Source organism: Malurus melanocephalus, unplaced genomic scaffold (genome assembly GCF_030028575.1).
Source record: "Malurus melanocephalus ecotype Western Australia unplaced genomic scaffold, MMel_1.1 scaffold_166, whole genome shotgun sequence".
In the NCBI taxonomy this organism is placed as follows: Eukaryota; Metazoa; Chordata; class Aves; order Passeriformes; family Maluridae; genus Malurus; species Malurus melanocephalus.
This window is the reverse complement of record NW_026623398.1, coordinates 878,031-895,316: the sequence shown is the minus strand read 5'-3', so window position 1 is coordinate 895,316 and position 17,286 is coordinate 878,031. Positions and strand designations below refer to the sequence as shown.

Sequence of the window (17,286 nt, the reverse complement as noted above, 5' to 3'; positions counted from 1 at the left end):
TTACTAGGAGGGCTGGGAGTTGGCAGAAGCTAATGAGGACAAAACCCCCATGATTGAAAGAATTTGTAGTTTCTTCCTATGGTACAGATAACAATACAGGGGGTGCATAAGACTGATTTACATCATCCCTGAATGTAGGAAAGAGGTACCTTTTCAAATATTGTGATGCTTGGGTCAGGTTTGCCATTTTCACTAATAGATTCACATATTCCACATTTTTCACTTCMAATACTAGACCAGTGCCCTTCCCCAATTATTCATAGTAGCACTCTGTCTTTTCAGTATTGTAGCTCACACAGAAGTGCACTGTCTACAGCCTGCATCTCAAACATTGATTTTTACCTTTTCTGTCCTTCATTCAACCCGTTCTCAGCTGATGTCCCATTTTATGATAATTCCGCCATTTTATTTTAGTGGGTGTGTGTTTACTCAGATTATCCTCTTTGAGCCATCCATGGCAGTAAGTGGATATCTTTTCCTTTCTTCATTGGACCTTGACTGTCAACAGCTCCAAACATTCTTTCTCAAGTCTCAGCTAAATTTTCCTAYCCCAAAGCCACCCTCAGTAACTTTASCATGAAGTTAAGTAATCATTTATCTCCCCTGTCCATTCAAAGCCCTCTGTTTGTTTTTCCAGTTTCTTTTTATTCATTTACATTGTCATGTAGCAAATGAGAAAATCCTTGTTGTTACCTGACTGCATGTAGGGCACTGCCAACCTGGCACAGTTGTTGTACCTCTGGACTAGGCACTTCTCTCCCAGCCTATCCCAAAGCTGCCCTTTGCCTTTTGTCTCTAGTTTCCCCATTCCCTTCAGACCCCAAGATAATTTTCTTTGCTCCAACTATTTCATTGGTCTTCTGACTGTGTCCAAACTTTTGTCTCCAGAACAAATATCTTGTGTTTATCGATCAGGTTCTCTTGTGACATAGTAAGCAGATAAATTGTTAAACCATCAGAGGTTTGCTTGAGAGCAACAGCTTCTGCTGAAGAGCAACTGGGGCAGTAGCTACTTACATTGAGTCAACAGCAGCATCTGGCAATGCCCTGGCTTGCCTGGGGAGGGAAGGGAGAGAGACTGGAAAGTCACTTGCTGTTCTGATGATCATTGCATCTTCATGGGTTTCAACAAGACCTTGGCGTGCCTCCTGCTCCCCCTGCAGCTTTGTGATCCTCAGCAAGAGAGAGCTCGAGTTGTGCACAGCCCTGCACCAGCAAACCCCGGTGTTTTTCAAATAAAAGAGTGCATATRTTCCTAAATAGAGCACAATAACCCTGCATAGGCGATAAGAATGGTGATTTGTGAGCATTTGCTTCGCGATATTGTGTTATGGCATAGAATTTTATTAGCTTACAGAAATCTCAAAACCAATCTCATGCTGAATGGAATGGATTCTCCCTGAGCATCCMTGAATGTTCTCTGAAGACCTGGACTGCAGAACAGATTCCATTGCTCAAGCCCACCAGTGAGAGACTTTTAGTCCAGGTGATGCACTGTCAATCAGAGACACAGATTTTCCAGCTCAGTGTCAGAGAAATTGCTTCTCAGTTCTTTGTTGAGGTTGAGAGAGAGCATGGTCAGCTGCTATTCTCTTGACCCTTGAGCATTTTATTCCCCAGACTGACAAGTTCCTGATGATAAGGTGGAACTTCCCTAAGCTTGTAACTAAGTCCAGACTGGGATATCTTAACATCAGTATCCCTCCTGTGCCAAATTTGAGACTGCAAAGCTACAGGAATATCTCCAAGAAACTCATGTGGAAATTACTGAATATTAGCATAACAGAATGTTGTTCTTCCCCAAAACTTGTTACCAGAAGTGGCCAAGCCCATTTTTCACCAAAACTTTCAAAACAATCYAATCTGAGGCAGAGACGAGGTATGGGAAATATAAGTTCCAGCAGTTAAAGGCTGACAAAGAAATAAACAACTGAAAGTAGGGCCTTATGATGGAAAGTGTTAGGGAACTTTAACTCTGGATGTCATTGCCAGCTTTGCTTATAATAAATGTGTCAGTAGCAATACAAAAAGATGTGTGCAATAACTTAAAGGAATGCTGTATTAACCTATTTTATATGGCATGCCTGCCCACAAATTGCTTGCATCTCAATATGTTTTGGGAGAGAAGGATTTTTTTTCCCCACTGAATGTATTAATTTTCAAACTATATGAACTGGGAAATTACAGATTTTAATGTAACAGTGACACCCTGTGGTCAGTAGGGATGGCATTGACCCTGAAAAACAGTTGTGTGATGTATTACTCTTTAGCAAGAGCAGAGAAAAAAAGAAACAGGAAGGAAATGCAGATAACTTTCAGAGATTTCCACAGAGAGCTGTTATCCCGTTTTATTGCTTTATATTTTTCTAATTTCTTAAATACCCAAATAATAATTATTTGCATACATTTATTTTATTGATATACAGGAGAATGGCAAGCTTTGATTTTAGACAACAGTATAAATTAGGGAAGGCTCATTGTGGGCACTGAACCTTATGAAGCATTGCTGGCATAGTTATTTATGTTTCTGTGGTTAYCTCTCCATCTCTCTACAGGAGAGGGTGTTTCTGCCAGTGGCACACCCTGTAGCAGTGGGGAGCAGACTGATGCCAGAGAGACACAGTAACATGGCAGAACCACGGCATCCCAAGAGTGCCAGCTAGGCACTGTCGGGGCTGCAAGATTAAATAGCATTAGTCTTGTGCTGCCTTTTGAGCTGGCAGCCTTTGRCCAGATATACGTGGGTCCTCCTCTTACTTCTTCCGCCCTCCCTTCTCCCTTCCTTGAACAAATGCTGAACTRATGCATTGATTCTTTGTTATATCTGCATTCGCCGTCTTGGCACTGAACTTCACCATGCTGTGGCCCCTAGRCTCTGTGGCACAAATCTTTTCCTGTTTAATGTATACCTGGTATCCTWGTTATTATGATTTCAAAATCCCATMGTTTAGAAGARGCCTAATTTATGAGAGATCTGATTTATAGCTTCTGATTTATACCACATACATTCCTGCCAGACAAGCCAGGTTTAAAGATCAGTAAGGAAGGAGACTGTCCCAACAAGARGTTACGGGGAGCTAGGAAAGCAAACTGAGAAACACGAAACATTTATTATTCACTGGCAATAATGGTTTCCTGKTAAAACTGGCTGTTTGACAAAGGTGATCAATTTAATTCCTTGCTTTCTCATTGGGGAATTAGGAAGTTAGCATGGGACAGGAGCAAGAAGTCCTCTGCCTTCTCCAAAGAATAWGGAAAAGCTAGCCAAAGTTAAAATTTGGAAGGTGTTCAGGAACCACTGTCAGGAATGCCGTGATGATCAAAAATTGTCAAAAAAGATTGGAGTGCTATGGTTGTCCTGGAAGCCAAGCCTTTGTTCACCGCCATACATGTCCATATGTAAGCAGCTCGGTGAGTGCTCATCTAGGACATAACCTATGAAATAGTTGCAGTTCAGCTTCCCATGAGTCTCAGCACAATTTARTGCCTGTCAGGAAGTGACAGTAAGACTCTGAGCTTTTTTTTTCATATTGGCAGGAAAAGCTTTGCAAGCTTGGATTCCTAAGGATTGAAACTCATTATCTCCTGTAAAAGACTGACAAATACTGGAGATGGGWTGAAGGAAAAGATCTTGTTTTACATATTGTGTGAATTTTTAGATTTTCTTTTAGATTTTCTTGTGCTTTTAATGGCTGCAAAAGCAAAACAGTTTCATAGCTGCTCCAACTTGCAGAGAAGTTATTTATTAGGTGCTATTTCGGACTCTGCGCTTGGCCAGCCTGGRCTGTAATATCAACCTCCAAATTAGTTAGTAGCACTGCTAAGGGGTATTTTCCAACATCTGTTTTTAGCGCTGTTAGACTGGAGCTTGGGGTATGGACTATTTAAGAATTTTTTGAATGGGCCCACACTGAAGATGAACTGCAGTGATTCTGCACTCGAGTCCGCAAACACATTGTAATTGCACAACAATTGCAAGCAGATGCAGCTGACCCTGCTGCTGAAATATCAGTGCATTGCAGTACATATTGTATCAAAATCATCGTGAAGAGAACTTTAAGACATTATCTTGAAAGAGAGACACCTGCTCATTGCATATTATGACCACTGATTTGATGAACTGACAGATTTGGAGGTCAGTCAGGGTTGCTATGTTACATATGCCACGTCAAGACCTTGTCTAACACAAAGTTTGATAGCGATACAATACCTCCAGAAGGCAATACAATTTTAGAGACTTCATGTTTATACACTGTTTCTGGAAAGGAGTGGATTAAGTCTCCTGAACTAGGGTTAAAGGCATTGCCCCCCTCAAAGGACACTACCATTGTAAACCTGTGACTAGATCTTTTCATATTTATCCATTATAATCAATGATGTAAAAAACAGAGCAATTGTCACTGTCTGTCATGAGGAAGTTACTGCTCCCACTGCTTGTGGGAAGCCATCAGGTTTTCCTATGCTGTTGCATCTACATTGGGATAAATTGTCTGAGCTTCCAATGGGGGTACTTTGAATAACTCAAACAAGGCTGCCTGACAATAAAAGGATGGGGTTAGACAAAGATGGGTGTTTCATGTTATCTTCAAGTTGCTGTGATGTCCTATTCCCTCCATAAAGTCACCAGCACTTTCACCAATTATAAGCAACCTGTACCTCAGTATTGCAAGATTTGTATTGCAAATTCAGAASTGCAAGGATATCAAGAATTAATATGTATAAATATTCAATGCCTTTGGAAAACGTGCCCTTTAAATGCTGGAAGGATATTGTTTCTTGGTTTTGCTTCCAGTGAGAACCCTGTAAAGGACTGGAGCAGGGTACTGACAAAACTTTCTGGCTGTTTTTTACCAGATACAATTTAGTTGACTTTTTTTCCATTTTTTGCCAAAGGACAAGTATTTAATGAGATTAAAAACTGATTGTTTATATGCTACTGAAGCTGTTTCTGAGTCTGCTGATATTCCTTGGGAATTTAACAACCATGATGTACCTCACCACATTATTTGCCTGTGGATTTTACCCCCATGTAAAAGTTACTGAAAATAAGTATATGAAGAAGAATGCTCTAGCAGTTATGACATAACCTTACAGATTGAGAAAAACTCCATGAACGACACTTTATTTTATCTTTTCCTCTGAAACTGTGATTTCTGATGCAAATCTTAAAATCAGACTGAAAGAGCTGGCATAGTAGTGGGATCATGCTTGTATCATATCTGTACATCCATATGTTAGATGCCCTTTTCTGCACACCTTCACCATACTCAAAACCTTTCTAGGAAGAAGCCTTAAGTGTGTCTCTGCAGGGACACTTGCAAGCTGAAAGCTGCCACTGTGGAGCCTGGAGCAATGACTTCTAGAGTAAATGTATGAATCCTAGAAGCTCTTGCAAAAAGAGACAGAATTTCCACCTGTCATAAATGCATATCCTCTGTGTACTGGACACAGATGTGTTGTACAACACATTTTCTGACTGGTGGGTTACACAAAGAGTGTGACAAGTGACTGAAATGTGAAACTGCACTTCAGTGATTTACTCCGTAAGTCACAGATTAGTGGACTTTAAAGTACAATGTGTCTTTTTAGAGATTCTCATTGTGTGAGCAATATTAAATAGCACTGTCTTGCCTGTCGCAGTTATGCACCTTCACTCCTTCGAGGCCTTTATTACAGGCTTTCAGCAGCTACCTAGCTCAAGATAATACTCTCTCTCCAAGAATAGGACCTAGGAAAACACTTCCTGCTTTATTATTGCTCTCCAGAAACGCTGAAAGTTCCAAAAGCCTGTAAGGCCAACAATAAAACTAAGGACAGCACTGCTAAAACTAGAAGCAGATACAAAAAGGAACCCCCACATTAGGGAAGTATATTTCAAGACTGAAAAAACCAATGGGTATTCTTGGAAAGGGGACTTAGCAACATGCAGGACATATCAGTTGCCTACCTTGCCAGCATGTCTGTGAAGGAGCTCAGGCTCCCTGAGGAGCCTGCAAAGATAGGTACTCAGCAATCTGTGAAGGGTAATCAGCAATCTGTGCACTCAGGCCTCTAAGCCAAACTTACTGCCTTGGAATGCGAGTATCAGGCATGGTTTAACCACTGAATGTCTCTGCACCCAAAGTCAGAGTTAGAGTTTGCAAAATTTATCCCTGCACAGGAACTCCTGTCCTGAATTTCAGTCTGCCTGAGTTGTCCTTCTACAGTTTGGGTGTATGTCTGTCTAAAATATTCCTGTGGGGAAGGGAACCCTCTGGTGTGCTTAAGGCAGAGAGAAGCTAGTGTCTTTGAAGACCTAATAATTGTTCTGCCTAATTCCCTTGCCTGCTTCTGATTATCTCTAGAGCCTAAATGCCTCCAGAGGCAAGGGGAAGGCTGAAGAGCTTTCTCTKACAAAGGAGACTCAGTGTCCTGGATCACATACCTAACATGTTGTAACAGAAARAGATTGCTTTCCAGTTTCAGCTTTATTTTAAAATCAAATCACAGAAGGAAGAGGGTACAGGAGMTCAGTAAACAAATCAGTGGAAATCACTGGCTCAATTTTTTCCCCTCTCCCTTATCAGTCTCCTAGGGAAGGCTTAATTCCATAGGAAATGTTATATTGTCTCCTGGGTGAAATTGGTAACTTATTTTGCTATTTTTTATCATGAATATGCTGAGTGGATCAGAAGAGCAAAGACATTTGAATGCAGCAGGAAGAAAATAAGARGCAAAAAATTATGAATTTATGACTGCTGAGTGTTTTTTCAAGTCTTAATTTAAGGCTAGTTTAAATGAGAAAGCTTAACACCATGCACCAAGTATTCTCTTAAAAATATTTCAAGTCAAGCTCAGAACCTGTCTATATGGAGAACTTGCATTGATTGTGGGTTTTTTGCATGAAAGCCTCTGCAATACTAGATGCAGGTTATATAAAAACACCATATTAAAAGATAAAGAGAGAAAAGACTAACATCTGTTTCTAAAAGAGTAATCATCTTATCTGCCAAGATCAAATATAATGGAATGTTAGTTCTTTGTTCCATATCCTATGTTTGAAAAGTCTTACCTTCTAAAGATGTCAGGACTAAAGCCATTATAAGGAATTTCCTCAAAAAAACATCCATTTGTGGAGAAATGCACATTTTATGYATGGTGACTAATACATATGGCCTGCCATTTATGAAAAATTATAAATAATACCCTGTTCTGATACTTAATTTTTGTGTTTTTATTTTCCAGATGGGAGTTACTGTAGTGGATTCATCTGTTGCAGGACTTGGTGGTTGTCCCTATGCAAAAGGTGCTACTGGAAATGTAGCCACAGAGGATGTGATATACATGCTTAATGGTCTGGGGATCGACACTGTAAGATATTTTTACTTTCTACTCAAGACTTTAAGGAAAACAAGAATATTTTTCTAGGAAACATGAGATAMATACCTGACAATAACTTGTGCTGCACAACAAAATTTTGGGAGCACATAATAGTTTTTGCAAACCCAGTGCTTTAATAGGACTTGACATATAACAGGAATGGTGTTGTCTTCATTAGCAATTTAGAGTTGAAATGGTTCATGTATTTAACATAATTTGAACACTCCCCTTCTTTCTACTTCAGCAGTGAGGAACTGAGTAGCAGCTGCTTTGTGTCATTGCTCTGCCTCAGTAACCACAAAACATTCAGTACTGTAGGTATTGCTCCAGGAGTTGATCATCTCTACAGTGGAAAGACTGAGCAGACCTCAGCTTTTGTCACAGTTTTGGATTTGGCTCATAGTGCTTATTATTTTGTTGCCAATTTTTCTGACTTCAARGTTGAAAAAAATTGAGACGTTTGGAGCCCAAGCACAGGACATTGTTATTTCTCAGGTACCCACTTAACATATTTCAAAATTGTGCAGAACCTGTTAYTGGCTGGAGGCTTCACAGTCATTTTTATTAGCAGCCCTGTTCTTGGAGGAGAGGGCAGAGCAGCTTATTTGCACTGAGCTGCACTTTAATGAACCATTCCAGTGAACATCCACACCTCAAGAGCACACATTTAGTAGCTCTGGCTTGGTTGGTATGTTAATTATTCTGTATTTGTAGGACTCCCTTACTGCCTTCTTCAATAAATGTGCTCTTTGGCATTCCTGTCRGTYACCGTTGTTCTGGATATGTGACATAGTGAGTTTGTTCTAACTCAAACTTGTAGTAACTTCATGTTTAATTTAGACACAGACTTGGAGAGTCAAGTTCAAAGGAGAACATATAAAGAACTGCCAAAACTACAAAGTTTGCATTTAAACTATTGCAGACAGAAATTTAAATGCCTGATGTCTAAAATAAGATTTGCCTTATTGAGGAGCTCATTGGAACTTAYCACTTGTTTGTAGGCTGCAGTTCTGTGTGGTGTACTGCTGATGGAGTTCCGTGTCATGGAAGGATTATGGAACTTGTTACTGAATTCCACATTCCCTGGGTATTGTTAAAGCACATTCAGTGCCTTACAGAGCTCACTCTCAGCGTTTATCTGCTTTTTAGGGAGTTCAGGGTAGATGTCAGACACACGTTTAGCAAAGGTTTAATCATAAGTGCCCACTGTGCAGGTGGACTCTGCTTTGAACTGTTTATACACACTTTGGGATGGCTTTTCTTCATGAGAAAGATTTTTATTCTTTTGAATAAACAATRCTTTGAAATAAGGAGGAGAAATCATGCATTTCACTTTACATTGCTGTGCACCTTAGACTTAGGCTTTCAGTATAGTCTTTCCTTGGGCAAAATACTCATTGACCTTTCCAACTGACTCATAACAAAAGGAAGCAATTAAGCAAAAGTAGTCTGATTATATGAAATATACTGTGTCCCAGGCTTCTTGAAAAGATTGATTAATCTGTAACCAATCTGGTGGCCAAGCAAGAATCCAGCTTGTTCTAAAGGCTGATACCAAATCCCATGGAGACCATCTCACCATCAAATGCTTAAGCCTTCTTTTGTTTTGTTTTTATTTAGGWTTTGTTTAATTTTAGATTTTACATTATGCAATAGCAAAACACAAGGCTTTGCTTCTTGAATCCTTTCTGGCTCAGAAAGGATTTATGTAAGGAGTGTTTTACTGGAGGRGAGACCTGGAGCCTCAAAGTTATTACCATAATATACGAGCTTTGGTCTTTATAATGTTGGTTGGTTTCGGTAACATTTCCAATTCTGTAAAATCATTATTGCAGAAACCTATTAATAATTTCCTTTTTGTGTAATGGCAAAAAACAGAATTGTAATTGCTAATGTTGTCCATTTGCGAGGAGCACTTTCTCATGTTCATCTCAACTATACACTAAAGCATTGTTGACTGAACTCACCTAAAGCGTCAGGCAATATTGGACTCTATTTAGCCATACATTTTTTCAGCTCAGTTGGTCAGAGCATAGTTCTGATAACCAAGGTCACAGGTTCAATCTCCCATATGGGCCATTCACTTAAAAACTGGACTTCATGGTGCTTGTGGGTCCCTTCCAACTCAKARTAATCTGTAAAATATGTGAATTATWGAGTTCAGATTAAATAGATCCATTAAAATTATAAYTGATGCTTTTTCTATACTGTTCTTCAAATCATGCAAACAAGAAGTGACCCATGAAATGAATCTTTGGCAGATAAATGTGAAATAATTTTGAAGTCAATGGGAATTTAAGGATTTGCCTTATGGCAGAAGCTTTTCTGATTTAAGACACTTACCTAAGTTTATAGATAATACTGGAATCACTTTTCTTTGGGGCTTTTTTTTTTTTTTGGAAATTCATTCCTTGGTGTGAAGGAGTAATTCTGGATATATGGTGAGGTTACCAAGTATACTTACTAAGTATGTTCTGAGCATCTGTCTGAAGAGACATTATTTTGTTGTCAACCTTGCAAACACCTACTCCTGTCCCATTCCCATCTATGAGCCTTGCTCATGAATGCTGGGTTTTGTGGCCTCATGGTAATTAATACTCTTTGGTTCACAACACTTATATTATGTCAGTATAAAAAGCAGAGGTACATATATTCCATTTAATGAATGTGAATTGGGAAGATATGTTTCTTATCAAGACATAACACATTATGCAGTRTTACAGTGATGAAAACATGAATATTGTGTAGTTCAGGGAGTTTATTTTAACATCTTCCATAATCTATTTACCAAATATGTCTATGGTGGTATTTTGCTTATTCCTTCCTTGTTCAAAAGCACAGATGAACTAATTTTTTTTTATTATGTTATGCACGATAGCACTTTACAAACTAAATCAAAGTAATGACCAATAAAGGATAAACAGAATAAGCTGAAATTACCCTTGTTGTAATTTTATTGAAATGAGATATAAARAGATGTCTTTGAACTATGTGTTCTAGATGATGCTAAATACTAGAGCTGATTACGAAACTGAAGCTTTTTTTTCAAATTAAAAGTATTTTTGATTGCATTTCTACTAAAATGATTTAGTAGAATTACCATTTTGAACCAWTTCCAAGAATGAAAAAGGCAGAGTTTGCCACAGAACATGGAAATAAGTGCTAGATCCAATTAAAGGACTACATATTTAAATCAGGTTTTGGTCTGAACATTAGAGCTTCAATTTGGAAGTGTGATGAAAGCGTACTTCTGGTGCAATACACCTTGTGTTCTTTAATGGAGAGGGACACCCTTTTCCCAGGTTTGCGTGACTTTCCAGTGTGTTGGTAGTTCAAAGTCCCCTTTTGCATCCTTTCTACAGGAACTTTACTGGCTTCTAAAYTCCAATCTTTGGAGCAAGTACTTACATACATTACTTATATGATCTACCATTAAAACTTTTACTATATGTGAGTAATAAAGGAGACTTTTAATGAAGTTTTTTGCCTCTTTAATCAGGGATCTGATTTAATTATAGCAATCAAGCAGTACTGATATGTATCTTAGTTAAAAAACAGTTGCTCAAGGGACATGTTTTGTAGCATGGGCAGTTAAAGCAGCTGTAATTTTTGCTCAGCTGTGCTATCAATGTAATTGTAATTTTGTGTTGAAACGGACTCTTTCAAGAAGGAGACTATAGTTATTCAAGAGAATTTAGGAGCCAATTTCTCCTGAATTCAGTTGCCTGTGTGTTTCCTCCATTTGCCTGAGCTATAAGTGGGGTATTTACAAGCATGAAGTTTCATAGTGTTGGATGATAAACACCATATTTTTCTTCTAACTTTTAGCTGTAGTTCCAGTCCTTATTCCAGATTCTTTTGAGTTTGAAAGATATTACTCCAGTATTTGCTCCACTGCCGATGGGACAAGAAATCACTCTCAAAGTAGTAGAACCTTTCAAATTGGAAGCTGTAGCTATTCTGTAAATCACTGTAGCTCTACTGATCGCCATTACTGACCTATAACATGAATCAGGCCCTTTGTTTGCAAAAATTAGACCCTGGAGCAAAAAACTTGGAGTCTAAGCATTTTCAGCATGTGCATTTATTATTCTTAACATTTTTCACCTGTTTTTTAGGGAGTAAATCTTTATGCTGTGATGGAAGCTGGAAACTTCATCTGCACAGCTTTGAACAAGAAAACAAACTCCAAGGTTGCACAAGCTTCCTTTAATACTGGAACTAGAAATTAAATGGATTTTTGTTTTTGCAGCTTGATTACATTTTCCATTTACCTTGACCAAGGACATTTGCATCAAGAAAAAATCAGAAGAAAACAATTTCATCAAAGAAGCAAAATAGAACCCATATATAATTTTTTGTTATGGGTAGAGCTATTGTACTGTCTTGTCAAAAATTGTCTGATTTATAAGTAAGAAATAAATTACTGTAATACAGAACCCTGTGCTTGGTACTTCTGCAGATGAGAAAATGTATTAACACCAAGAWGTTTTAATATGTTTGAAGTTGAATTTTTCGTTCTTTTCAGGAAAACCAGATAGAAGCAGTGAATGCATAGTTAAATTTTAATCAAGATGACTTTCAGAACAGTACAAATATTTTCAGTAGTTTTTGAGTTCTCACGCTGTGTGTGGCCATTCTATTATGTGTTTTATTTAACTGAATTCTTGCTTTTCATTTGTCAAGTCACTGTTATGAATGTGGAGCCAAATCTGAATTCACTGTAAGAAATTTTTAGCAATAGAACTTTTTTTTTTTAATTTTGTTTAACATCTGTTAAATTATGGATGACTTTATCTTGTTCCAAGACATTGTGGTAAATGGCAGTCTGCCAGATCCTTCAAATCCTCTTGCAAATTTCTTATTTGTTACATATGTTAAATTTGTTGTAGTTGCCTTTTTTGGTCAACTTATTAAATCCTAATTATATGAAGCAAATAAAAATTGGCAAGGTTTTCAACATAATTCAGATTCATAGTAGTGTAGAAGGGACTACATTTCCATCCACGGTTTCATCAAAAAATTAGATTTTTCATTCTATAGGTTATGAATTTATATTCTCATTCATAAGTCACAGGTTTTTTAGGATAATAGTATTCTGTTGGACTAGKTTACATACAGGAAACCACTTTTTTTTTTCTGTGCTCTACTGATAATGATACTGCTCTTTTAAATGCCTTAGTTCAACAAGACACCAATGAACTGCACTGTCATTTTTAGATCAATTATGGACACACAGACAAATTCAAAGAGCCTTAGCCTGTCTATAAATGTTCAAGTGTGCCATGAAAATACTGTCATCTTTTTCAGCCTGAAACATGAGTACTRTTACTATTATCAGTTAGTTATGTAGGATTTGTCTGTACTTCTCTGTATACTTAACTTTGATYTATATTTTTTCTGAACATGGTCCATTAACATGAAAATCTAAAACCCTGGACTACGGTCTTCTTCCATATTCTCAATTTTCCTCAAAAATATGAAATCTGGCSAAAAGGTGAGATGAAAGAAAGTGATAGATAACATGTAAAGGCTGAATCACTTTTTGTCTGGAGCTCAAGTCTGCCATGTTACAGCCAAGTCTCAGTTTGCCTTAGAAATTCCAAAGTGAATTTTTCTGACATCTTTTCACCAGTTGTGTAGCTTAGAATTGGCACAGCTTWAGAAAGTCAAACTTTGCATGCCAGGCAACACAAAACTGTAAATTTGATATAATATCTCTGTCCTGTTTATGTCATAATTATAGYTAAAATTAATATAAGATACTTCGTTTCATTTTTCTCATGGTAAAGGTCAAAGGATAAACAAAGAAATGTCTTCAGGTGAGGCAAGAAATATTTGGCCTATCAGTCCAAAATACTAAATCTTTTCCTGCAGTATCTAGTAAGAAGACTTTCCAGTAATTCTGAAGGTATGAACACCCTGATTTGCTTGACCTGCCCTGRATGCATGGTTGGATCAGCAGAAAAAAGCTCTTTCCTCTTTTCACTGTGTTTCAGCTGAGGCTTTGCTATTTAGCAGCCATTATGGCTCATATATCAAAATATGAAAYTAAATAGAACCAGGTCTTGAACCATTCACAGACTTAAAAATTCTGTAATGGATTAGATCCAATGAAGAAGTGAGGAAATTGCAGCAATACTTAGACTGTACTTAGTCTATTAATTAGTAGTTAAACTAATGTGATGTGAGAACTGTCACCTTAAAGACTTCCTAATTTATGTGCCATTTATCCCTGAAGGTGACTACCCTTACTGTAATACTTTCMTATTTAACAATAAATTTTCTTCTTTTGTTTTCTCTGTAGGCACAGCTCATTTTGAGCTGAAGTATRCAGTTTTCATGTAGGGCCTGATGAATTTTTGTCTACCCAAGACCCTCTGAGCAAGCATGTTTAATTGAAATAAACTATATTGAGCTTCTCAAAGACTGAAAGTGAACAAAGCAGTTGTGATGCAAACCGGAATGTGAGACTAAATAACTGAACTGAGATTGAGCTTGCTGTTCAGCCTGGGGAGATTCAAATGCACACCCATGACAGGATCCAAGGGAATGGCCTGAAGTTGTATTTGGCAGAGTTAGGCTGGATATCAGGAAAAAGTTCAGAGTTAGGCTGGATATCAGGAAAAAGTTCTTCACTCAGAGGGTGCCTGGGAACTGGAACAGGCTCCCCAGGCTGTCACAGAACCAAGCCTGACAGAGTTCAAGCAGTGTTTGGACAATGCTTTCAGGCACAGGGTGTGACCCTTGGGGATGGTGCTGTGCAGGGACGGAGTTGGACTCAACAATTCTTGTGAGTCGCTTCCAACTCGGCTTATTCTGTGATGCTGAACTGAAAAAGAACACACTTTCTAGTAAGTTTGGAAGAAATTGTGCCACTGGGTAGAATGGAATTAAAAATTCCTAAACCAAGAAAGAACCAAGAAAAGAATGTTTGTGTCTGCAACAGGTTGCAGAGTTGTTTTCCTTAAAGATGGTGGTGAGGGCTGCGATTATCAACCAAGTTAGGAGCTGAACCCATAGTGTCCGTTCTTATGCCTCTGTGCCCAGTGCATCCTAGGCTTCTCAGCATCTGGGTTGTCTGGTTTGCAATTCTAAGGCTCTTAATTCTCCCTGCGCAGTGAAACAGGGTACCTATTAAATCATGTAGATGAACAACCTAAAATGTCTCTCAGTTCTTTATTGGGTCTGTTTTAGAAACTACTTGGAAGCTTGTGGAGAGCCTTAAATGCAGGTCTGTTATTCTGTAATGATGTGAGCATTGGAAAAGATGAGCAGTCACATCTGGAGCCTGTACTTTACCCACATGTTCAGCTTCAACYACTTAGTGAGTTATAGTAATCCAGGGTGGAGGTCACAGACAAATGGATTATTTGTCAGGMTTGTTACAAGAGACAAAGAAACATAGAGCCAGAATTAAAAAAGCAAACCCCAACACTGTGTTTATCTGCCAAAATTGCCACCTGGGATGAATTTAGGTCTGTGGGTCCAGGTGAGGAATCCCTATAAAATCCTTGTTTACTTGTAGTGTGCCTGAGAATCCTGAGATATCTTATGCTCTGCCTACTGACATTTTTTAGGCTGCTGCTCTGCTTTCCTGGGCTGGCACAATTTTGACTGTGCAGAACATTCTGACACCTAATCTCTGGCTTCACAAAACAGGCATCTATTGCTCTTAAAAACAAACCTTAATCCAATAGCTATGCCATGAGCTTGCATCACTCACATAGGCAGCATCCAGCACATAATAAAACAGTTGAGACTGTGTCCCTTCAAAAATTTGTCAAGCCATAGGATTATGCCCTCTAGTGCTTCTGACATCCTAAAGCTTATGCTTGTATGGAGAGTGACCCATCACTGATGGTGTCTGCTCTTTTAGTTCCTGTCAGTGTCCCCAGCTGAGTACATAGCTGTCACTTCACCCTGAAGGAGCCCCCTGGCTGTCGAAGGCTTRCATCCAGGTGTTCGGCTTCCATGAGCAGGTGTTCTTATCACTGTGCCATTATAAAAATTGTAATGCAAGATCCTAMATTGTTAAAGACATGGCTGGTGCGCTTTCTTGAAGGAGAAATTGATCAATTCCATTAATATGGGCATAATCATTTCTCAGTGCCTCCCAGAACACAGCAATGACATGGATCCCATGCTCTAATGTCTTCCAGCAGCAGCTTGCTTTGTAGTTTAAACTTTTATGTATTAGGACAATTTGGCTCTGGACCAGCACTTTAATATTTCATTTTCATGTATAACCAGAGCTTATGAAATAAGAACTAAATATTCCAGTCTTGTGAATAAGTCCAGAGAGGCTTTGGCTAATTTTCCTCTCTTAATAGTGTCATTTGAGTTCATAAAACTTTTATTATTGCATTAAGGAGTCACAAAATGAAGACTGCAAGTCTGTGAGGTAAAATTCTTATGTTTGGGATCAGTGCTATTTAAATTAAATAATACTTATCCAAAGAGTTAGTGTGAATGTATAAGATCTGCCTATTTTTTTACTGAGTTATTTTTAAGAGGTAAAAATAYTGTTTATTTACTGCGGTATCAGAAAATCAGAATTCTCCACCACTATTTTTTTTCTCTGATTTCTTCTATAGTCATATATCAGTCTAGAGATGTAAATGAATTGCACTGACTTGCTGATCAATGCTTTTGTTATGTTATATTTTTGAAGATTATTTTTCTCTACAGTCCTGCTGTAATGCAGTGTTGATCTTCATTGCTGCAATAACACAGCAGGCACAAGGACTACAGCCAAAGTCAACTCAAAGTCAACAACCAAGGTCAAAGAGGTGATGTGTTTGTTAAGAAATTGTCATGTATCCGCCTGGTTAAATGCATTGGTGATTTTGCAATACGTGGTGTTAAAGCTGAAATAAAACGTGTCTCAGTGTTTATTGAAAGTGATATGTTMATGTATTATGGCAGATTCAGCAGCTCTGACTGACCAGCTCATGCATACAGCATTAGCAAATATAAGCTGTCACTGGCRTGTATGCCTGTGTTGACTTTGTTACCTCGTAATCCATTTTGAGTGCTTTTTCTTAGGATTACCTTTTAATCTGCTGTTCCTGTGTGCTTTTACAGCAGACAAATCTCTTTTAAGTTACTGGGGAAACATTTCTTTCCTCCATTAACTAAACATTAAAAGCTACAGCAAGGAATGGAGGTAGGAGTTGAAAAAAATTCAATGAGGCATTATCTAACCTCAGATGTTCCAATGCAGAGTAGAAAYCTGTGCCTTCTAAGTGATGTCTAAGATTCCCTACACACTTCACGGGAGACTGAATGACTTCRGCATGCGGTCTGAAACATCAACGTGTTGATGAGGGAGCTTTCTTAGCAAAGTTAACAGCAAWATTCCGTACCCCATGCTACTACTGAGGTGCCTGGACATGAGCTGCAGTTAAGTTTTCTTCACCAGCTTGAACACACGGGTTAGTATTTTCCTCAGTGGAAAGACACTCACTGTCATTTTTTAAAAGAACTGAATGGTGTTCTCTGTTYTATGGCACCATCCTGGGGACGGTGTTGGTGCTGCTTCCATCCATCTCCTGTGTTACTGCCTTGCTCTGGTGTCCAGCTCAGGGTACCTGGACGTGATTCCCACAACAGCCTGCAAAGGCTGAGCCCGTGCCTATCCAAGTAGCTCATTCTTTTTACTACACAAACATGTGAGACAGGGAAAAATCTTCCCTGGCTTTTGAAGAATTCAAGACTCACTGTGGCAAGACAGGAGAAGTGGAAACTTGGACTTTACAGCCTGTAACTCCACAAAGAGCCAGTCCCGTATACTTGCCTCAAAAACTGTTCACACATTTAACTTGAAACAATCCTTAGATCAAATGCATAAACAATCTTCAAGGAAAATACTGGAACCCAGTATTCTTCCTTTCAAATGAGGATGCTGTAAGGCAAAAATTCATG

At 38.4% G+C, this 17,286-nt stretch overlaps 1 protein-coding gene across 1 annotated transcript in view; it reads left to right on the top strand.

The window, feature by feature from the left end:
* Window positions 1–16,309, top strand: part of HMGCLL1 (3-hydroxymethyl-3-methylglutaryl-CoA lyase like 1) — a 75,212-nt gene extending 58,903 nt beyond the window's left edge. Inside the window, exons 8-9 of the mRNA XM_057372210.1 lie at window positions 7,225–7,350; window positions 11,478–16,309. Coding sequence (XP_057228193.1) covers window positions 7,225–7,350; window positions 11,478–11,591 — 240 coding nt within the window. The 3' untranslated portion in view covers window positions 11,592–16,309. The remainder of the gene's footprint in view (window positions 1–7,224; window positions 7,351–11,477) is intronic.
* Window positions 16,310–17,286: the final 977 nt, after the last annotated feature.